Source organism: Apteryx rowi, unplaced genomic scaffold, assembly GCF_003343035.1.
Source record: "Apteryx rowi isolate R43461 unplaced genomic scaffold, aptRow1 scaffold_6, whole genome shotgun sequence".
Lineage (NCBI taxonomy): Eukaryota > Metazoa > Chordata > Aves > Apterygiformes > Apterygidae > Apteryx > Apteryx rowi.
In genome coordinates, this window is record NW_020450871.1 from 2,819,263 (window position 1) to 2,843,137 (window position 23,875).

The 23,875-nt window shown below is 47.1% G+C and overlaps 1 protein-coding gene across 1 annotated transcript; it reads right to left on the bottom strand.

Moving 5' to 3' along the window:
* Positions 1 to 8,832: 8,832 nt before the first annotated feature.
* Positions 8,833 to 22,822, bottom strand: LOC112974281 (cytochrome P450 3A8-like). Its single transcript, XM_026083082.1, has 13 exons — positions 22,674 to 22,822; positions 21,503 to 21,596; positions 20,777 to 20,829; positions 19,290 to 19,389; positions 18,728 to 18,841; positions 17,747 to 17,835; positions 16,975 to 17,123; positions 16,344 to 16,471; positions 15,921 to 16,008; positions 14,729 to 14,889; positions 14,030 to 14,256; positions 12,266 to 12,428; positions 8,833 to 9,996 (listed from the first exon to the last, which is right to left on the bottom strand). Exons 1-13 carry the CDS (start codon positions 22,742 to 22,744, stop codon positions 9,901 to 9,903), a joined length of 1,533 nt encoding a protein of 510 aa, XP_025938867.1. The 5' UTR covers positions 22,745 to 22,822; the 3' UTR covers positions 8,833 to 9,900.
* Between the last annotated feature and the right edge of the window lie 1,053 nt (positions 22,823 to 23,875).

Sequence of the window (23,875 nt, forward strand, 5' to 3'; positions counted from 1 at the left end):
ACTGGTACGTCACCAAGCTAGCAGACTATAATTAAATATCGGGTTATTTGGATGTTCTTACCAACATTATTGTTAGAACTGGCTAACAAAGTCTGTGTGATATAAGCCCTAATTATTTTTTGGGTAACACGATTAATAGCTTAGTTCAGTCAAAGTGAAAGGAATGGATTGAATCAAAATAAGAAGCCAACTATGCATTGAACTATTAATCATCTTTCAATCCCGTAATTCCTTTGGCCAAATCAGTGAGAAAAACATACAGATGAAAAAAACCGGAAACCTCTCATACACACGCACACACATGTCTGCAAGCACAGCCATGGGCACACGTGCACACACACCCCTGCTCTACAGATGCCAGCTTGACAAATCTGTCTTTTGATTCTGGGCAGAGTATTTATTGCTATTTTGTCAAAAAACGTACCGAAAAACTTTGGTTTTGTGCCCTCTTTTCTGCATGTTGGGCAGTAACACATCAGGGTGCCACCAGTGTCCTCGTCTCAGGTGGGTCAGCAGATAATATTACAGATTTTGCTGGGGTCGGCTGGCGGGGAGGGAAACAACTCCAGATAGTGTAGAGTCCTGCTGCATTTCTGAGATAGCGTTTCAAACACTCGAGCGCTTCAAGGTCGCAGGCTGCTTCGCTACGGCTGGTACGATCTCATGCACAGTCCTGAAGCTGAACGAGGAAACCTCAGCCCTCCACAGCCAAAGTGGATTTTGGCTTTATTCCCTCTGCTGTTATCTCTCACTCTGGGAAGCTTTGGGAAGCAATCGCATTGTCTGGGATTTTAAGCTGTTTGCTTTTATTAATGTTGATATTAATCAGTTGTTTTCCAGGGATCTCTCAAGGCTGCTAAAGGCTGCTCTTGGGATGCAAAGACAAATTCCAGGTTAGCAGTCCCATTGTTTGCTATTATTGTTTTTAAAAGGTGCAATTGTTTCTCTCTTTGCTCACATTTGTGCCTGAATATACTAAAAAGCTCTCAGTAGCTCCAGCATCTGTTTGCACCTTGGTCAATAAGCACCAGCTCAGGCCCTCTGATAYGGTTACCAACAGCTATATTACGAAAAAATTCTAACAAGTTTAAACAACATTTGCAAGGCACATCTGGCCATTTTGTTTTGTTTCTTCATCCCTTTTAAATCAGCATGAGGATGATTTTTTTTTCAGGGAACGCAGGGAAGTAGCGTGATGAGGATCCTCTTTTGTCACCCTGTGCACTGAGTTGCACAACCCAACAGCCTCAAATCTGTTTCAGTCCATCACTTTTTTCCCTCTAGAAACTTTTCCACTGTTTTGTCTTTGACTGTTATTCATTTATTTGCTTAGCTGACTTCAAGGGCCATTCCTCTTGGCTGGATAAAGACATTTTACAAACAAAGGCATGGAAACATTTGTGATAACGCTGCAGAAACCGCCAGGGCGCTCGGTCCCCATGGGCAGGTAACGCTTTGTGTCRCTCAGCCGCCACCGCTCGGCTTGATTACGGAGCAGGGGTTTTCACAGCCGGCCTGGCCGCCGCGGCAGCRGGCCCCAAGCAGAGGCAAGGACCAAAGCCACAGGGCTCTAAACACTCCCCTGGGGGAGATGAAAACGAATTAGAARGGACTTTTATTGACAAGGATGTGTTGCTTGTGCTTCAATACGCACACAAAAGAGCATAAATGYGAGTATTGGAAGGAAGGTTCTCTACAGCTGAAACTATCATTTATACCCCACGGAGAGTTAAAAAACCCTTCAGCTAAGAACCTGGGTAGAGACTCTACCTCTGCTAGCATTTTACAAGCCATCCTGAGGCTCAAATAAGGCTTAATAAATAGGCAGAGAGGAGTTATAAAGCAGCAATAGATAAAAAATAGTCTTTCCCCCATTTCAAAGAGCTGCAGATTTTACCACAGCACCCAGAGACACGGAGAGGGAAGGAGAGAAGCCACCATCAGCAAGACATGTTCTGCCAAAAATCACCTTTGGGCTGGCTGGCAGCTCCCAAAGGAGAGTAAAACACAACGTAGGCGTCCCTTTAGTGTCTGGGGAACAGAGCTTCTGCCTCCAGACACCGAGACACTTGCTGGAGTGAGAAATTCTTACTCCAGCCACAATACTTCAAGAAGAAGATATGTAAAGTGAATGGAACCCACACAAATGAGCCCTTTAGAGTAACCAAATACAATGTTTGGTCTTTCAAGAATGAAAAATATGAGTAATTCCCTGGCAAGGCCCAATTACAGCCTGCCAGCCCTAGCACATGGGTTATATCTGTTAGGAAGTAATAAGATAACATTAATAAGATTCCTGGAAAGAAAATTAGATATCCAATCTCCTAACTGCATAAAACTGGCCCAACTATTCGGGCTGTCTCCTGCCTTCGTAGCCCAACACTCACCAGATCTTTCTTGTCATCTTTGGTCAGAAAAGCGAAGGCCTTCTGGYTTTTAAGCAAACTGCTCTGAGTGGGAAATGGAGCAAGCTCTCTGGGAGTGCTCAAAAACTCAGGGAAACTGTTCTCTTTCAAGGAATTTCAGTATCACACATAAAAGTAAGAACTACAGCAAATACTAACACTGCTCATGAAATATTACTGTMGGTACAGAGCAATATAGGCAGCTATATATTGGGTCGTTAACCTGAGTTCACAATTCAGACACGCGCCGGCAGTGCTTTCCGACTCGGTGGAAATGGGCTGAGTAATCATCTTAGCCCTTCTGCTGGAGCCCCAAGGCACACGTCCACGTCCAGACCCATCTCAGGAGCACATAGCACCAGCAAGGAGCTGGGCCCATGGTCAGCCCCCCTCCTTGAGATACTTGCAGACGTCGGAGAGAAGAGCACAGGAGAGACAGGCTGTTTTACTTCCAGCAGGATATGCGTAACTACAAGAGACTGTCTGCATTGCTCATGTCCTAAAGTAATAAACCCCCTCCCACACACAAAAAGACATATATGTAGTTGAGGGTAACGTCACACGCTGCTCAGAAGCCTGGCACGACGATCCTTCCTAAGGATGCAGCTGTGTGTCCCATCATCGTAACTCAGCAAGAAGCARCTCAGACACCGGCGAGGGGTGTTCAGCTCTCCAAGATCAAGGAGACATCCTGACACCAGCATTCGCAGCCACTGGAAGTTTGGCAGGTGGCTAAATTAGCTTCACAGCCTCACCAKCCCTTGCCGAGGAAGAGAAGACGCAGCGTCTCAGCACATAGAGCTATAATGAGGATTAATAAGGCATGCAAAGACGTTATGTAATTGTCCGGCTGGCTGTTTCCTTTGCACCTTATGTTATCATTTATGCTTGTGCAAAGTGGCTGTAAAATGCTCCTGCGCTGATTCAATATAACTTCACAGACTCCTCATGCAGGTGCAAATTGCTCTGTGAAGTCTAGGGCCATGTCTAAATGCAAACCAATCTGATCATTTCTGTTGTCTTTTTTTTTTTTCTAAACTCCTCTGCAGTCAATTGAACATTTTAATGCCTAATAAGCTGCAAAATACTGGGTATTCATTCATACCCTGACCCCTCAGAAACTGCAATTGCACCTGTACGGGGGGTGGTGCTGCTTTGCAAGGCTCCTACTGCAGGATTGAAGCCTCCGTCCCCACACAAATCCTGCTCCCTGTGATGCCTAGTAAATAGATGGCCCCAACGCAGACCCACCACTGCAGTTCTTCCATTTTCTTGTAAATTTGCTCATTTTCCTTTCAGTTCTTGAGATGTTTGCTGCAAAAGAAAAAAAAAAAAAAAGACATCTGCAATCCCCTGAAGCTTCGCTGGGACTTAGGCTTTTGCCTTTCCGACTGCACCACTTTCTGACGTCGTGGCCTTTGGCCCCAGCAGAGGAACAGGCACATCATAAACCTCTGTGGCTGGTGCACAGTGACCGTGAGTCTGAACCCAGGGAGAGCTGTGAAAAATCAGGTAAGAATGTGGTTTTGGAGGGAACAGGGAGAAAAACGGTGCCCAACCCTACTGTYCAGACATAGGAGAAAACAACTGAAGACCTGTGGCAGCCATAAAATTAGATCGAACTAAAACATTTGAGCTGATATAACAGGGAATAACCCTTAAGAAGCAGAGAGCTTTGATAGATGCACCCCTACAGGTATTTTCAATCCTTAGCAGCTGCAGTGCTTCAGTAATGAATGTCAGGCTGCTGGCCAGCTGAGAGTGGAATAAATATCCATTCGCCTTCAGTGCAAAAAGCAGCAGTTTGACATATGACATTCAAATGATATGAACTTTAAAAGACTGGGTAAATGACTGCTGTTTGACTTGAAACTTTAAATTCCACAGGAACTGCATCACAGTTTACCTTAGCTCTGCAGGTGATTGAATTGCTGGGTTTAAAAATGAAATAGCAAAGTGTTTCTACAAAATCAGTCCACGGTATGTATTGTGTCTAGCTGGTAGTTTACACGAGCTTCAGTGGTCAGAGGAGTAAATATGGGTTCTTTCACAAAGAGCTGTTGTCATGTCCTTTGTCATTGAAGATGACTGCTGGTGGCACAAAGGTGGGTAAGGAGCCCAGTGCATGAGAGGCAAGGCTTACACATCGCAGTGGAGGACAGCGTAGCCTCCACTTGCTGAATCTTCTCCTACTTTTAATGGGTATCATGGACTGTGAGGCAGGATACCGGGCTTTTCCTCCCAACACTAACTTCCTTTCCCTTAAGCAGATCTACCTCAGTTTCCCCCAAGAGGAAGATGAAAACTGATACTTCTTAGAGCACTTTGAGATCAATGGTTGAAAAGCTATATATAACATTATCACATCTTTAGAGGATTTACAGCTGAGTTTAATGTGGACTTAGTACTTTTCATTCCCAACCTCCTCAGAGCAYGGTTCTCATGGAGAAGAGTGTCCTTCAGATGAAGTGCTGGGACAAAGCACTGAGTGGATCCCTTCGCCCTTTCCAACAGAGCTGAATGCTTTGTAAGCAAATTAGAGCCAAATGGGTCATGCAGAACAGATTGTGAAAAGGAACCAGTGGTCCCAGACTAATTCCTGCCCTGTGGTCCTGCAGGAACAGAGCTCRTACCAGAGAGGTACTGCTGACAGCTACAAGGAAGAGAAACTAATAAGCTTTGAGACCTGGAGCGCTGTAGGCAGAGAGCAACAGGAATGTGACTGTGTGACAGAAATGAACTTCTGGGCCATGGGACAAAACAGGTARGAGGAACGAGAGGGGATGTACTCTACCTGGTCCTGCAGTCCAGCACCAGGACTTCTCCTGGCATCCTTCCATCTTTGCCATGGTGTAAAGCTGGTCTCCTGTTTGAGGATCTTCTGCAATTTGCCTTCCAGGACACCTGGCCAATCTGCATTGTATCCACTTCACCAGCTCRTTTTTGAGTTGTCCAAGAAATGAGCACTGCAAAGAATTCACCTCTCTATTCTAGGAGACCTTGTTATGCACTTGTTACATTAGCCTGTCAGTTTAATACCGGTAGTCATAACACTTTTATAGCCTACCTGCTGAAGTGACTCTGCTCGCATTCCTCACACTAAAACAAGACCAGGACCAAAGCTCCTGCAGGAAAAATCGCAGCCTCCTGACCTTTGGGCAGACTCTGTGGTCTAATTATTCCATCGATTTTAACTGAATGGAGTGTTCAATAAGGGTGTCTGAAGGCCTGTCTCTTCAGCAGCAGGTCTAGTACAGCACCAGCAGCAATAACGTGGACAACCTCTATGCAAAGCTGGGTCAGGGTCAGGAAAGCTCCAACTGCCTTGCAAATTGAGGCAGGCACTGTCACTGTAACAGGGACCTACCCGGGGATGTCCAGCTTGCTGGCTTGCACAGMCAGAGGAGAAGGCTGAGAGCCAACGAAGCACTCAAGCACATGTTAAGCCCAGGAGTGATACCACTTCAATGAGTGAGCACCATATTGAGTGCACATGGGTGCTTAAATAATTAAACCATGAGTGAATGGGGCCAGATTAAACTCTGCAACTTAGTGGTGAACTATCCTTACAAAAACTAGTGCCTTGCAGGAACAGTTGCTAAGCTGAAGCTATGTTTGCACCAGGAAGCAGTGCTATGTATTTGGAGATATGTAGAGCAAAGGAGTTGGTGCTCAGGGTCCTATGTTCATCCTATATGAACTCCTGGAGGAGAYGGGGACTTACTTCAAATTAGCTCTAGTCTGGTCCAGTGTATGCCYAAAAGCAGTTGGAGCACTCTAGGCGAGCTCCCAGAGCACATCTGTTTTAGTGTCAAAAAGGAAATTCCTTGCTCACCCTGTGACCTTTCTGTGATGTAAATCACAGCATGGCACTAAGGTGGACACATGCCAAATCTCACTATCTCTAATCTGTAAGTATTTTAAAAACAATTTTATATGCAGGTAAACTGAGGCACACTGTAGTTGAAGAACACAGCTCTATTTCCCTCTGGCTATGGTAAGCTGTGTATATTCAATACTTCTGGAAATCAGATCAGAGAGGAGTGATGTAGAACAACCTCTGCACAGGCTGGAATGRAGTCAAGGAGTCCTGTTCCATGTGCTGTCCTCAAGCCATGTTTGTCTCCTGAAAAACTCACAGTATCCAAGTGATTTCTCCACTGTAAGTTCCCATCCAGCCACCCCACAAAGCCTCCCTCTAATGGTGAACCTCCCTCTAAGGCATCAATGAAGACAGGATCCTCTTCTCCATTTAATAGCTATTTTTCCCTAATCTTCCTTTTCATCCTTGACACTGGAACTAGGTTTAGCAAAGGGATCTGAGATTTGTAGCCTCATTGCCTCCTTTGAAGCTAATCTACACAAACCAAGATTTGTTCTCCTGTGCACAAGGCTTGATGTCCTGCTGCACTTTTCCTCTAGGTCATCCTGAGACACTCAGAAGAGATGCTCAGATGAGTCTTCATCCACTCCAACAGCTTTCAAGATAGAAAGGTCTCCTTACTCATGTAATTGTACCGATTATAACCCTGATACAACCATTACACCACTATCACCTCCATCTGGCTGAATCAAAGAAAGTCAGCCCTATTACCGGTATTGCAGGCAGGGGATTTTCATTTTCCGCTGACGTGAAAATTAAGTTCTCTTAACCTGCTTAACAAAAAGCAGGTACCACACGGGAAGCAATACTGCCCTCTTTCCTCCACTTTCCTAATCACATCCTTCCTGTTTCAAGGCAAAGGCAAAGCAAAAGGTCAGGTCAGTCTCAGCACCCAAAGTTAACTGTAAAAGACAAGTGGGAAATGGCAGAGGTCTGCAAATTCTGTTCTTAAGCACGACTGAATTCAGTGAAATGAGCATGAAATTTGTCACGCATCAGCATCGCTTTATCTCTTGCCAGAATTCAGTGCAAACATTTGGAGATTAAGCAACGCAGTCCTGTGAATTTGTTCTTAGTTTCTCCGCAGGTAAATCTGGGCTGGAAGTGGCCGCAGCTGCTTACTGGTGCATGCCGAGCCGGGGCAGGGGAGCAGCGCTGCGGTGCCAGCAGAGGAAGACGCCTTTGAACAGAGATGAGAGAAGCTGAAATCCTTTGACACCTGGAAGTGAACTGTATATTACTAAAATGTTAAGCAGCTTTGTGAGAGAGATTATCCTGAAGGATATCTTCTGTAGTGTTGACATTTATATGTTAGTGATTAGTTCCAACACAGGCATGGAGTGAGTAGGCAAACCCCTTTGCCCGCTGGTTGGTCACCTTCCTGCACTGCTGCTGGGCAAGCCATGGCCTTCTGGCCAGCAAGGGTGTGAATTCATTCCTGACCTGTGACACTGCGTGCTATTTCATCACCCTTGTCTTCTCGGTCACCTCTCAAGGCAGAGACTAGAGGATTTTCCATGCCCCTTTTGGTGAACCGCTGTGATGGCAGAGTCACGAAGGTCTGAAGGTCACGAAAGGCAGCAGGGGAAGCTGTGGTTGCACACACGTCTGAGCTACTAGAATTTTCTAGCTATCTTGTCAAGTTCATTTTGACAGTCTAGAAAAAGAGCCTTACTCTTCCACTACCCTTCCGGGCAAGGGAGTCATACTGAGGAATTTAATCCCCTGCAGAAAGGTTATTATGTCTCCTTAGGGGCTTTCTACTACATTCCTCAAAAATGCAGTGATAGAAAAATCGAAGGTTTAGCCAACTGCTGTCTAGGGGCTGAAGTTCCTAAACTCAGTTTTGCAGTGGAAACCACTTCACGCTGTCAGTGACTTTGCACAGCCATTTCTTTTGGACTGGACTATATCAAACTCTGCATCTCTAAGAGCAGCTCTTACTACTGATGATACACATAAGATAATGCCTTGGGTTCCTTTTTTTATATAATTGAGTTTTCATCCCTCAGGAATCCAAGTGGCATCATACACAGTAGTGACTGGGTTAGGTATATATGCACATACAAATATTTTACCTAGCACTGAAATCTTATGGTTTGGAAGCATAACACATCCTCCTGTTGAAGGGTACACAAAAGCAGGTGCAAAAGGTGTTTAGGCAAGCATACGGAGAACACTTTGAACACTGCATGTGGTTAGCTAGTTTGCAGCATGGAACAGATATGGGAATCAAATCTCTTACTTTCACAGAAAGAAAAGTGCTTGACTGAGACTAGCAAGACAGCACATTCAGTAATTTGTATTGCTACAAAGGTCATAGTGGAATAATTAAGTGAAAAAGAGGGCTTCTACTTTCACCCTGAGACACTGATTTTTGAGGCAGGGGTACTTCCTTTGAACCTTCCCACCTAAGAAATGGAGAAGCCCCGCTGGGAAAGGCAATGGGACCACATCATTATCTGGCCAAATGCTTATGAGACCTGCAGATGGATTCACTCGTGTATGGAGGAAAGAGCAAAAGCAGAGACTGGCTTCAGCTGGTTATAGAAGTAGAAGTAAGCGAGCTTTTTATTGTAATTCACCTTCCATTAGTACTTTTTGGAGGAGTAATGTGAAATGAGAAAGTACAAAGCATTATGTTCTCTAGAACGTAAAAATGACAAAGTCTAGCAAGACTTGCCAGCTGTCAATAGCCAAAGGCAACATCTTTCTTCTAGACTAGGGTTCTCCACGACAACTGAAGACCTTTTCAGTGCTGCACCCTGCACTGTTAATTCAATTAGGTTGGTATTACAAAGGCAACACAAATCAAATCTAAACAGTCTCATGATAGCAGTGTAGATGGTGCTTGTGTTGACAGTCCCTTCTATGGGAGAAGGCTGCATGCCCAGGGGTAAAATAAGCAAACAATCAGGAAATACATGCAGTGCACTTCTCTTCCCTTCTGCAGATCTCATTAGGGGTAACTACTTGTCTCTGTTAACAAATCTGCAGTATGAATCATGCAAAAGCCACCTAAATTGTAAGAAAAATCTAAAAAAAATCAGCACCAGAAAATTTGCCACAGGCATTATTTCCTGCAAGGATGTGACCACTTGAACGCTTCTCAGAGTCATCAGAGTCTCACTGCACACAGCTGATGAAATAGCCCTGGACAACTCTGCATTCCCAGAAGACATACAGAGTCACCAGCAGGCATTAGGAATAGGAGCAATGGTAGCATTACTTAACTGTGTGCAATTTGCTCTCCCTGTCTTGATTTAAATTACACTGCCAAAAAAGACTGACAATGTCTGAAATCAAATTGCTGAGCAAAGTTCGTCTTCAAAGAGACAGAAAAAGCATCCAAATAACTCTAGTGCAAATGGTCTTGCAAAATGCTCATACTGATGTGGGACAGAGGGGTCCAGGGCTAAGGAATTTTCATTAGGATAATGCTCACACAATTATGCTGGGCCAAACCCCTAATGCCCTGTTATGAAATGGGGGTTTGCACCACTGACATTTGTACAACACAGACATCAAGCTGTATCTCCTCTCAAGTGCTAGAGAGTGGAAGCACCACCCTCAGCACCCTCTCTCAACAGTCTCTGATCTGTTCCAGCTCCTTTACTTCTCTAGATCAGCACAGCCTCTGGGGACCATCTTCAGGATGATGGGCTTCTTAGGTTGCATGAAACCTTGTGTGTCCAGAACCAGAGGAATCTTGAGCAGGAGGAAGGAAAAAAAAGAGTCATGTGAGCGGGGAGAAGGACAGTCCTGACACTGACAGGACCCCTACAGCCCACGTATATCTCAGCCACCCTTTGTTTTCAATGCATGTCCTGAGTTTACAGACGTATGTATACCAGAAATATCACTAATGCTCATGTAATACACATCTAAACTTGGGTATTAATACTCCTCAGCTCCTGAATGAACTGGTTAGTCAGTTCTGGCTTCCACACAGCACAGTTGGAAGAGCTCAGTGCACTGATCAACAGGATGGAGGAGGGAAAAGCTGGATGTGGAGGGAAAAGCATCCAGCATTCATCCGTGGAGCAGCAGCTAAGGAGGGGGCATGCAGTACCGTTTTGTTTAATGTTGAAATGTGTCAGCACTAAGGGGAGCTAGACCATAACAGAAGCTAGAGGAGCAATAAGCTCTCTGTGAAGAAAGAAATTAAGAGAGCTGTTCAGGCTTAGTACCCGAGAGAAAGGTCCTCACAGGAAAGCACCAGGCTCCCTTGGGCCTGGGCTGGAAGTCTCAATAAAATGAACATTTAAAACTGGTGATGGAAGGAGTCATCTTGCAGGGGAGGGAAGAGCTGTTTTACCAGGTCTATTCCACTGATTCAGTGCTGCTCATATTCTTGCTCTCCTTCTCCTCGTCAAGACAATGGCAATATATCCCCAACCCGACGAGCTGCATTAAAAGCCCCATATCCCAATAAGCTTTGTATCAGGAAATTTAAGCAATGTGGCTCTGAGCCCAGTGTGCCATCAATGAAGGAGTGAGAGAAGACTGTAGCTTCCATATACATATTCCAAAGAGATGTTCTGGGGTGATTTTTTCCCCCTCCCGCTCTAATCTGATATACGTGATTTCTTCTTCTGAAGAAAAAAGGCTAAAAGAGCCCCATAAACCTATGGGCACCAATAATACAATACATATTTAACTTGTCTCCCTTTAATTAAAGGCAGTTATAAAAAGAATCAATTTTATGGATTGCAGAGGACTAGAAAAATGTCATTAGACTTGGGGGAGGGTGGATAGGTCACTGCATTGTTAATGGACTATTACAGTCTTTCACCTCCAGGTTACTAGTTGAGTTGCAATCTGAATCTGCAGAGATTCCAGCAGAGAGCTTGTGCCAAGTAATAATTCTATGCGTATTTTTCTGTTTCGTACAACAAACGTCCTTTGAATGTGCTTGCTTCCCCCTCCGTTCTGATTTCCCAAGCATGCCTCAAGAATAAAATACATTAATGGGACAGCTTTTCATGACAATCAGTGTAGAAAGTCACGTTGGGGTAGAAACTTGGTGTCCGCACCCAACAGTAACACCTTATATAGTGTTACCTGTCTCTGAGTCGCAGGGAATTGCCATGTTTTCAGGAGGGATTGCTTGACTTATAATTTCTAACAGCCGTCGCATTTACTCTATGTCAAACAGCCCCATCTCCCAGTACTCACAGGGCCTGCTCCATCAGTACCTGCTCGCAACATTCACAGGGATCCCAGGCAAAACTGGGAGGAGGGAGGGAGGGAGCCTATTCTCTGGTTTTCCTCTGCCTCCTAGATGCTGCATAACCTCAAAGGGGAGAGAGGGCCACTAATTCCAATTTAGCTCAGACCGGGCTTACTTGAAAATTGTTACCCTTTAGAGACTGTCCGTGGCCCAAGAGAGAGGAATCTTGCAGCCTCAGGATCTCTCATGGCTAATAGCCATGGCTGTGTTACAAAACACAGCTTCAGAGCAGGCTGGGTGGGCAGTGGAGGATATTAACTTTCTCCTATCTGGAACAGGGTCTTCCTAAGCCAGGTCAAGGCAGACCAGCTGGGGACCATGGGGAAGTGAACACCCTGTGACTTAGGTGTATCAGAGGCAGAGGATGTCAGGGATTTCAGTCTGATATATTCCACCACCATTAAATTTGCTTCTGTAGAGGCATGAAAAAATGTATCAGTAACTGGTGTTGAACCATTTAAAATAACTGAGAGCATTTAAATACAGTCATTCCCATGTGCCTCTCTAATCCAGAGTAAAATCTTCCTCCCTGATCTCTGTATGAAGTAGTAAAAACCAAGTCTGCAGACAAGGTTCAGTGCTCCTGAAGCTATCAGTCTCTGAACTCCTCAGGGAAGAGAGGAATTTAATGTGCGTGTGAGACAGTTCCCTATTTATCCTGAGGTGTAGGCAAAAGAGAGCACACAGGACCATCTCAGTGGGACTAAAGTGCAATAATGAAAAACATCAAGCCCATATTCTCACCGGAGTATCTTTGCAGGGTCTGAAAGAGAAGTTTTGCAACAGGACAACCACAGCCACTTTCAGGATGAGGAGAGCAAACCTCATTCCTATGCAGTTCCTGGGGCCAGCCCCAAATGGCAGGTAGGTGTAGGGGTCAATAGACCCTTTGTTCTCTTTACTGAACCTGCTCACAATAAAAAAATAAAGTTAGAAAGAGCTACTGTTCCAGGAATGTCAGCTTTCAGATCTGAAGTGATGCAGGGTCTGGGGAGGCAAAAGGTTTTTGTGTTTCTGTGCATATTAGGAGAACCCAGCCAAGCTCCTTATTTCTTTCTCAACAGATACCTTATGCTACTGCTTTATCTGGTGCTTGGAGTTTGCTGTGCATCTCCAGGTTCATCGGGTGAGCAGGGGAGACCTGAAATGTGCTAACGGTTTCATAGCAACTCTTCTCTCAGAACTCCTGTTCTCAGCTCAAAACCTGAACCCAGATTTCAAACCCTAAAACACACATATCTACAGCTTCATGTCTTCCCTTTAAATCAAAGGATTAAGCGAACACAAAGATGTTCTCCCTCTGTGTGACTAAAAGGAGGGTTGCTTTTGAGACATGCCAGCCATTCCTTTCCTCATCATGAAAAACAGGGCAGAACAATCAACTTCACAGAGAAATTTGCCACTGAGCATTTTCAGGAATACTCCTTCTTAGTGATCACTTGATTTTCATGCCATAGGGCTTTTTATTCCCAGTATATGAGGTCTGGGTATAATCCTTAGTCTCGTTAGTCAGCAGTGAAGTATCTTGCTACTACTGAGACCCCAGCACATCCCTCTGATCCACTCACAGTGGGACAAGTGGTCCCTAAAGAGTGTCTGTCCAGCTGCAAATGCACCGTTAGTGATATGGTGTAAGGGTGGAGCTGCTGGAGTAACCTATGTGAAACATGCCCATTGGCAGAGTACTCCCATTAGGGTGGTTCCTTCTGCAACCAACACAAGGCACCTGGGCCATAGGTCTATAGTATCACCATATGTGCAGTCAACACAATGTGCCTGGGCCATAGGGGTGTGGTGCTTATACATACCACCAACGCAAAGTACCAGGGCCATAGATGTGACTCCAGAACAGACTGGATGGTATAATCGCCATCGCTGCAAATAGAGTCCAGCTGGAGGACGTGATTTCAGCAGCACACATCCACCTGAACTCCGCCTGATACTGCTGCTAGTTTCGTCCCAAAGGTGATCACAGACCAAATTTCAACCCAGGGGTTCACTTCCAGGGCATTTGAACACCTGGTGTAAGGGCACAGATCTGGCCCTCTGGGCTACCTGAGGGCTTAAGGGTCTCCCAGGCCTGTCTTGGGTTATTGCCTCATTTCTCAGGGGCTGACAGAGACTCCTGAACAAGGACTGTTTCATAACTAGAACTGAAAAATTAAATTTTATTTCCTACACGTCTTTGCCCTTCCAGTGCTGATTTGCATGGCATTGTGCCAGTCACCCAATGGCTCTTGTTTTAATATCTGGCCATAAACCCCTCAGTGTTACAGCTGCTGGGAGCTGGTCTCGCTGTCGTTTTCTTCAATACAGTTAATTAAATTCCATGCACAGTTTATGGATGTAGATCATAAAACTCCCCTCATGGTAATGCTGGGACTAGATGTCAGACAATGATAAATGCCTAATTTAAATGTTATAATCATGCATTCCCCACTTTCGCTGCCATTTCTACTCCCAGGACTCAGGTTGAATGTGCAGCTATTTCCCCAGCCTGGCCCTCACCTCTCAGGTCTGAACTCCTCTGGCTGAGGCCAGTACTCTGGGTCGTGATGCATCACGTAGGCCGGGATCATTATCACCATGCCCTCTGGAATAGTCACGCCGTTGATCTCCACAGTCTTCTTGCAGACCCTTTCAAGCCGGCCCCCTGCGGGGAAGAGCCGGAGGGTTTCATTCACCACCATATCGAGATACTCCATCTGCATGAGCGCGTTGTACGTGGGAGCGGCCTGGGGAGGGCAGAGGAGAGGAAAGTCTCAGGTCTGTAAGGACTACCTTGATAAGCGAGCACACCAGACTGTTCCAAGCAGAGCTGGAGGCACAACTAATCTACTTCATCCCCTTGAAGACAGGGTTTACCTCAGTCTGCTCTTCATTAGTGTCTAGATCTTAGGCCCTCAGGAGCTCTTGGATGGTTGTGAACATGGGACTTCAACCCCACCCCAACACATACCCAACACTTCCCCTTCAGGCGTTGAGACCAGCTCTAGAAGGTGAAATTCTATAATTTCTGCTCTGATGGATGCAGATCATCCCCAGAGACAGGGATGAAGTCACTGGAGGAAGCATGCCACAGTTGTCAGCATGTGTGGCTGGTGTCTCCTCCACGCAAAGTGACTGTTTTGCTTTTAGCCTGGCTTTTGGCTCAGAGTCTACATGTCAGAGGTGGGAAATACCCTGGCATCTCCCACCCTCCTTTACCTTGTTGGGCAGAATTGCATCAATCTCATCCTGAAGTCGCTGCTGCACATCAGGGTGAGTGGCCAGATTATACGAGATGTAGCTGAGGGTGGAACTGGTGGTCTCATAACCAGCAAAAACAAAGATAAGAGCCTGGGCCAGAATCTCCTCATCACTTAATGCTAAAAAGAGACATAAAAACACAGGCAAGGAGCTGAAACCTACAGCACAACCCTGATTAACCTCAGGAATTCAGCATCCCACTGGTCAATTAAGGCAACTCTACTGATAACCACTTAACACTTAGCAAAGAAAACATCCAGCTGACACAGACTGAAAGCTTCTGGCACCCACAATGTGGTGGGTCCAGCACTGATGTAATGCCAGAAAACTACTGTAAAAATCAGCAGTGTTACACTGTTATCTTTAAGATAAAATCAAACCAATGAAGTTACACGCACCCTGAGCCTGATTTAGAAAGTCTCTATTAATTGCAGTCTTGTAATTGTGCTCCCAGTCCACAGTGGGTTAAAAAATATGGGCACATGCCAGGAATAGAGATGAAGAGATGTCCAGAAGTTCCTCTAAGCTCTGAGATGAACCATGCACTGCTGCGGGATTAGTACAGCCCTGAACACAGTGTAACAGTGGTAGTAATAACAACAGTACAGGATTTAACACTGTGACTGCAGTAGTGTCYGAGTGCTGTGAGGATGCAGCCTGCAGTGCAAGGTGCCATACAAAAACTCTGTCCTTGCATCTCAGAAGTTTACAAGCATCCTGCCTTGATAGAGGGAGATAGACTAGACTATGCCTTGGTTGAGCCGTTATTCTCTGAATCTAACAATTTACATAGGATAAGCAACACATGAGCTCAGAGATGAACAAGGTATATACAGCGTATGTGATTTGTGTACTTTATGAAACACAGTCAAACATCACTTGCCTTTGGGGAAGGCAAAGTAAGAAACAGTGGAATAAGGAGACATTCATCCTGTTTGCTCTTTGTTGGATGAACAGCCCTCAAGATTTGTCCCAGGAACTGAGATATAATCTAATATGGCTGACATGTGGCAAGCATCGTCACTGCTCACTGCTGAGGTCCTGAATCTCCCACAGAATTAATGAATAAAATCCTCTCCCCTTCCTTCCTTTAACCATGTGAGGAACAGCCCTTCTCACTRCTGAGAGGAGGACAGATCTAAAGACATACTTTTATGTGAGTTGTTCTCCTCAGCAGCGTTGGAGCTGCCATCTGAGCTCTGCGAATCAACCATGAGTTGTAGGAAATCAACCCGGTCCTGGAAAGAGAAAGAGACAGTCAGAGAAGACATGGATGGGGACGAAGGCAAACCTTGTTCAGCACATATTCCTCTCTGACATGCCAGCGCCTGCTCCATTCGCAGCCCCAACTGCAGATTCATGACCTCAGAGCACATTGGGGTCAGACTGGGGATTTTTATGAGCAAACGTACTTTCTCCCCATGGCAGCCCATGTTTTTGGCTTTCCCAAGTTCAAGAAGGGGGGAGCTGTTATGGAGGGTAGGAGACATGCTACAGCTCCTGAATGCCTGAACAGATCCTTCCTGCACTCAGAAAGAGAGTGAAGAGAAAAGGCCATCTGGGCTGCACTCACTTTATGGCAGCCCTTTTGCCGTTCCTTCTTCATTTTACTGAAGGTGCTGTTGAAGAAGTTCATGACTTTTGAGGGTAACAGAGTCACATTCATCTTCTCCAGCACTGGGATAATGAAGGGGAACACCACTGAAAGGAAAGAAAAGAACAACATACTTTAGCTCAAAGGGGCCCAAGAAACTCAAAACTGGCATGAAGCACAGCATGGAGAGGGACAAATCTGGACCCTGACCCAACAAATGGCTTTTCTGTGCCTCCAGCTCTAATTATAACTAACAGGCCTGAGTTGGCATGGAATAACGCTTGAGAATCTCCTGACTTTATACCACTATATCACCTCAGTGCCACATTAAGTGCAGTTCTCTGTGAGACAGAGTAGAAGCTCTCCATCTTATCTCTGCCAACAGATTTCCTGCTTGTAGGAGGATGAAGCAAAGACCCACATGGTTTGTACAAATTTCCCTGGGAAAATATTTCTGTGGACTTGCAAGGATGAATCAAATACTGCAAAGTGCTGAGCACCTCCTAGAAGCTGAAGAGGACCCTGAACTACTAAGGGAGCTAACAGGAAATGAAAGTGGTCACCATTTCTGACACCGATTTAGGGCCATGTGAGACGAGGTGTGTCATACCTATTAATAGGACCAGTGGATTTAAGAAATTGAATTTGAGAAATTTCTTAATGTTGATGACAAAGGGGTCACTGGGATTATTCATGGAGTCAATATTCACACTGAAGGAAGTGCTGGCCACCACATCCATGCTGTAGGCTCCAAAAATGCTAGGTAGAGAAAAAAAAAGAATGAATGGGATGTACCCAGCAGGACCGGTGAACAGAAGCCCTTCCAGGAACATTCCTTGAGAGAGAGAATCTCTTTTAATCAAGGACTCAGCGCAGAGTCCTGACATAGCAGGTCCTGTCCTGGTTTGACAGTAACCAGTGATAGATTTTTTCAAAGCTTCCTCAGTTCCATTCATGACTCAATTTTTCTCAGCTTCGAAAACCTAGGCTATAGATGGAAATCATTGAACTGCAACCCAGGACAATAAAGATTGTATTCGGATTTCCATCTGTAAAAGAGAGTGTAAAAATGACACTCAAAAATACCATGTCTGCAGTATGAGGGGCTTCTGGAATGGGCCCAACTCCTTCCTCAGAATGCTTCCCCAGCAAAATGAAATGGGGAACAGAGAAACACAGTTACCCAGTTTGAACACAGCAGAGCACAGCAAGCCCACAACTGAGGAATGTACCATGGCCATGACCATGGTGGAGTTGGCCTCCAGGTGTCATCCCGGGGAAGACAAAGAATCTACACTGCAGCGTGGAAATGGCTCTTCAAAATGACTCCTTCCCCATGCTGAATAAAGAATTTTTCCTGTCATCCCCACACAGTTACTCACTCCTTTGCGGGCAGGAACTCATCATTAGCCACTTTCTTCTCAATGTTCTTCACTAATTTCTCACCATAGCCATTAATGATAGGTAACATCTGAAATGCAAAACAAAGCAGAAAGCGCTGTTGACTGTTTCACCTCCATTAAGCAAGGCTGGGCACTGCTAGGCAACACCACATTGTATTTGCAATTTGCCAGCTCACAGTGATTAACTCCAGCTTGTGGAGAAAGCATTTCCAGGCCCTAGATATTGCTTTCTCTGATCTTAATAAGCTGTCTGCAGAACTCGTCCAGGTATGACCGAACAAGGGTGCCCTCACATGCAGCTTCCCCTCCAGCTAGGCAGCCAGGCATGGCCCTCAATGACACGGAGAGCAGACTGCAGCCCTCCAGGCTCCAAGGTCAAAAGGCATTTGAGAGCCTCCCTGTAGGGCAATACAAGCCAGCTGCAAACAACCAACCTTGAATTAGTGGCAGGAAGCAAAGTGGTGGCCCAGAGCTTGGTCAAGCCCACAAGGCAGTTTTTTCCAGCCTTGGGGAAGTGTGCGTGTTGTGTGGGAAGGAAGGTATTGAAGCCAGGCTGAAGATGAATAGGCTGGGTACCATTCTGTGCAAACGTGGTGGTACTGATCTGGGTCCTGAACACTCGGCTGGGAGTGAACATGGCTCCTGAGTGCCATGGAAAAGGGGTACCCAGGATCTGAGTGAGGTGGGATTAGAAAGAAGAAATTACATGTCATTGGGCCACCAGCCTCAGCTCGTAAAATCTTGTGTGCCATTTCACTCCTCACATGCCCTTCTCTCAGCTGACAAAGCCATGACAGGGTGGACAGCCACCACGTTACTGATCCAAGAACAAGGGCTCTGGTGGACAAGATCTCAACACATGGGGAGATTTCCCCATTTGAGGAGAAGGTCTGTACTGACCAGAACTGCTCCAGTACTCCTCTAGCTACCGTTGCAAAGTACCAGTGTCCTCCGCTTTACCTCCTTCAGCTTCCCACTGGTGAAGGTTGGAGATAGCACAGAGCGAATCCTTTTCCACTGCTCATCTTCAGCGAGGTTGAGGGCCGACTCCAGGCTTCCATTCAGACCAAAGTTCTGCAGAGGGAGAATTTTAGAGCAAAAGGGATATTGTTATACAGGGAGGTGTATGAAGGTTTCCAGCCGCCTTCCACATGACAACCCTAGGAAAAAAAAAGAAAATAGAGCATTGACTTGGCCCCTGAAGTTATAGCAGCTCTGCCTCAACCAGCAAACAGCAGAAATGGAAACGAAAGCATGAGAGTCATAAATTACATTAGTTCTAGGGTACATCCAGACTAAAGCTACCAATGTGCCGGCCACACTGGCCTCTACACTTCACCAGCAGAGCTTCTCTGTCTGTACTGTCAGCAGAGGAACTGGGGCACATCATAGCGCGGTTACTCACCAAGGGTCACAGAGTGGCTCAGGAGCAGAGAGCAAGAATGGAAACCAAGAAGAAACTTTCTTCCTTGGTGCATGCACTCTTTGCACCAGAGAGGAAAGTTCTGCACTAGATACCTACCCGGTGATTGGTAAAAAGCGTATAGCACTCCTTCACCAGGATGGTTTTGATGAGTATGGGGTCCAGAACGGCTAGCACAGGCTGCCTGCCATCAAAAAACCTAGGCCAAGAGAAACCCACAATCAATCCGTTGATCATAGTCACTTGGAGCAAACGCAGCGTGGTTTGTCTGTGGGCAGAGCAGTGCACAAAAATTGCCCAAAACTAAAGGATTTTGAGCCAGCTGAGTTCTCTCTGACAAAACAGCTAAAGGGACGAGGCTGAAACTCTTATTATGTAGCAAAACAGGAGAAAGGGAAGAAAGATGGTGCCAAACACAGACAACGTGGGCATCCCTAGCAATCATCTGCATTATTAAAGAAGAACTTCCAAAGCAGCGTGTGTTTTGACAGAAGGCAGCTTTTGCCATGGCTTTGATCCCCTGCATTTGTGCTGTCTGAGCCCTGTTTCCACAACTGGTACCTGCAGTCAATAAATCCACACAGAGTGACCTAGCTGTGGGGTAAAGAGATTTCCCTGCATGGCATATGAGGCAACGAGAGGTGAAAAACTCCTCTGTGTCTTCTGTTTTTCAATCAGTGGAGACAGAAAAACTTAAAAGCCATGGTGCGGGCCAAAGGGCAGGGAGCCGAGGGCCACAGCTGAGGGAAGCTGCCATCTTCAAGAGGCTTGAGATCATTTAATCCTTTCTAAAATGTGCTGGGTTTCCTGAAGCCTCCCAGGATTTTTGTGCAACAGTTTTGCTTCAGTTTGAGAGGTTCCCAAAAGAAACATGATAAGAGGCCCAGCATCCGCCTGCACAAAACCAGCGCTGTGCAGGGAGCAGGGAGGCAGGTTGAAAGGTAACTCCTGCCCTGGTGCTGGGAGAGGCAGGGAGCAAGATGAAAAACACCGTGGCAGCCCGCAGCTCTATTTCTGCCCAAGACAGACAGAACAGCAGCTTCAAAGACATGTGGCTCAGTCTGACACCAAGCAGTTGAGCTTTCTGGGCAGGCAGCATGGTAGAAAAATGATTGGTGCCTTCCCTCACTAATGCATCCAGAGCTGAGAGATGAAAGTTTGGCTGTACAGATTTGATGGGGGTTGGAGGGCAGCGGGGAGCTGTCAGAATCTGATATCTGGGCTCTCCACGGCGCAAGTTTCCCTGGCCCAAGGGTCACTAACACTGTTGTATGATTTTGAACATTCTGCAAAGGAGAAGCACTGGTTATTTTCGAAGCTTATAGAAACAAAAAAATACCCAAACAGGCTGCCATCATCCCAACCTTACACTGTACTGAAATCCCACCAGGAGAGCAGCCTTGGAGAGATGGCTGGCAAGATCCCTGTTGGGGAACCTGGATTTTCCCCAAGACCCAACCTGTCACTGCTGGAATTAAAATGTTGAGACTTGGTGGCAACATGCCTCTTTGCATGGGTGTCACCATGCTATTTTGGGCTGAGGAGCACCTCAAATAGGGCATTTTGTTCTGTAGTAAGAAACTTACCCCCACAGTTTACCATATTTTTCAAAGCACTTCTGATCAAAATTCAGGACTCCCTGCAAAAGGAAAAAGGAGGAATGAACAGTTTGCAAGTGAACAGTGATCAAAGCAGGTCACAGCCTGCAGTTTGGGGGATCCTACAGACCCACTGTAAGCGGCAGAGGATGCATGCTAGCTCTTAAGAGCCACTTACGGGAGATCTGCACTGGAGGGAAAAAAGACAGCAGAGAAAGAAAACTGCACTTTCAACTTCCCCTAGCCAACCTGAGCTAAAAATATAATGAAGCCAAAGGTATGACAAGGTACACAGTTTTAGCATGAGGAGACTTAAACAGGGCATCGCTGGGGCTAGTCCCGGCCTCTTCAGGGTGGCTGGCAGAAAGCACAAAGAGGCACCCAGTTTTCACAGAAATCCGCAGCCTTGGGCAYCTCTTCCTCTATTTTTTGCTTGTTTGTTTTCAACAGGTCTTCAGCTGCTGAGGAAGAGGTGGAAAGCTAGGGGGAAACTAATAGCTTAAATTAAGAAGTGTGTGAAAAACATAACACACCTCATCCTGGTCRAGCAGTACCTAAAAGTAATTTTTGTGTTCTCTATGTCTCCAAAGAGTTTCCTAATTAAAAGCATAATTTCCAAGGGCGGGGAAAGAGACGGCCAAAGCACGGGGAGAACAGGGCTGGCTGTGAGAAAGAACCCAAAGCGTCGGCGGAGCAGAAGCTCCCATTACTCACGTGCCGGTACTCCAGGAACGTTCCCAGAAACGGCAAGGGCTGTGGCCCAGGAATACCCAGCTTCCTGAAGGTCTGAAAGGGCCATATCCCATAGCTGCCAAGCAAAGTCAGCACGTGAGATGCATTGATGCAACAAGAGGAGAAGGTGCTTCATCCGGAGGGCAAGGAATAGCTTAAATATCCGGCCCCTGCCACCCGGAGAATGCAGAAATTATGGACTAAGCAGCCGACCTGCTGAGCACGCTCTCTACCCGCAGTAAGCGTGAGCTCATTTGAGGTACTTTTTGATACAGGAGAAGGGGCTGCCATGGCACGAACGCTCCCGTCCCTCCTAGGAGGGGGCTGAAAGGAGCTGCGGCCCGACCTGTGCAAACCCGCGGGCCTGCGCCAGCGCCCGGACCCTCGGCTCTTTCTTCAGGGGCCTCGTTTCCTTGCCGAGCCGGAGGGCTTTGACCCGGGCGGCTGCGGCGGGGAGGCCTCAGAGGGCTGAAGTCCACGCGCTGGGACCTGCCCTCGCGCGCGTCTCCGCTGAGGCCTCCTGCAGAGCTCAGGCGGCAGAGCCACGGGAACACCGCGGCCAAGCGGGGACATAAATTAAACCAGCGCAATTAAGCTTTTGCCTGTACGGCTCGCTACAGCTCCTCTGAGCGACATAAGCAAAAGGGCAATTTTGCCAGCGTAACCGTCGACACGGGGACTTGTCTACGCTGGCAGAAGTCGCTCGCCCCCCTGCGCCTCGCTCGCGCTCCCAAGCCAGCGAAGGCCACCGAGGGGGACCCCGTCTCCGTGGCAACCAGCCAGTTTGCCACAACAAAAACACAGAAGTTATTCCTCTTTGGATCTACGCAGAAAAGCACAAAACGAGAAGTTATTTTTCTCTCCCGCAGCCCCAAATCCAATCTCCTCCTTCTCCCTTTGAGCTGACCCAGGAAGGGCAGGGGGGAAAGGTCGGCAGGCAGGTTTCACGGAGCAAGGAGCTCCTTCTCCTTTACTAGCCCTGTCTCTGCCTTTAAGGCACCCCGGGAAGGCCAAGGATCTGTTTTTAACACCGGCAGCGCAAACCCTGCCTCCCTTTTCGCGGGGTCCCGGAGGCGCAGGGAGCTCCAGCTCCTCCCTGGGCAYGGGCGCTTCTCCTCTTCCCGTCACCCCCGCGGGACCAGCCTCTACTTACAGGAGCAGGAGGCTAAGGAACAGGACGAGGAGCAGCCAGGTGACTACAGAGAAATCTGGCAGGAAACTCATCGCGCCTCCCAGCCTGCTGCGGGAGCGCGGATCTGCTCCGAAACCCCGACCTCCGCTGAGCACTTTTTCAGCGCCAGCTTTTAGCTGCAGCCACCCTCACATGACCCAAAGGAGGAGTCTTCTCCCTTGCTCACTTGCTCAAACTTTAACCCTTGGGCAGGTTTCTCCCTGGATTGAGACCTTAATAACATGCCTGGTTCTAGTGACTTTAAATTGCTAAAAGTGTAATTTTCTCTAGGGGAAACATAGCAAAGGGCTTGACCTTGCTTAACTCTTTCCTTCTCACCTTTTACCCTGAAAATAGTGGGATTCACATGGGGCTGAGAGGGAGCTTCCAGGTGCTTGTACTGACTAAATGAGCGGCGCTGCATCAAACCGCTGCTGGATTTGCGCTCCATTAGCTGGCTCAGTCCTTCTCTGAACACCCCGTGGTCTTCGGTCTCTGCAATATCCCAGGGCAAGGAGTCCCACCAACGGGAGCGCTCTGCAAAAAACACTGCCCCGATGGAGCCAGCTGCCTGGTGACTTCACCRGGCCCCAGTTCAGCTGGGCCAGGAGCCCCCTGCCACACAGGGGTTCACAGCTTCCCGTCGTATCGCCCCTCAGACGCGATGCCCCGGGGAGCCTGTGGCTTGTTGCGATTGGACTTTCGCTGGACTTGTTGCTTTTACCGAGGGGTACAAACAGGAGGGCGCAGGAAATGTCGCCCTCTCCCCGGCCAGCCTCCTCGCCCCGCAGGGTCTCCCCCTGCCCGCCGTCCCCTGGGGTAACTCCTGCCAGCAGCCTCTCGTCGCGGGGGAACGGCAAATTAACCCTCCCTGCCCCAGTAAGGGGACGCYGGAGCGCCGGGTGCTGCCAGGACGTTTCTGGCTGTGTAGATCACCTATAGTTCAACTTGTCTCCTTCTCCCACCCCCATTTATCTTGTCCTCCTGCACCTCTTATTTTGGATACAGGAGGGATGGGGGGCCCAAAGAAGACACTGGGGAGGAGAGAAACACCTTGCGGAGACTGCAGTCTTTTTGGGGTAGTGCTCAGCACAGGCTGAGAGGTTCGTTGCAGCTGAGTCCTCCCTCTGCTCTGGCTTTTTGCTGTCCCCTCCTCCTTCTCTGGGCAGATCCACTCACCCCAT

Excerpts from the sequence above, each read along its gene's own strand:
- LOC112974281 (XM_026083082.1), bottom strand. The coding sequence starts at position 22,744 with ATGAGTTTCCTGCCAGATTTCTCTGTAGTCACCTGGCTGCTCCTCGTC. Across the intron at positions 18,842-19,289 it reads CGCTTTTTACCAATCACCGG|AACTTTGGTCTGAATGGAAG; the intron begins GTAGGTATCTAG and ends CTCCCTCTGCAG. Across the intron at positions 16,472-16,974 it reads TCCACTGGTCCTATTAATAG|TGGTGTTCCCCTTCATTATC; the intron begins GTATGACACACC and ends CTTTCCTTTCAG.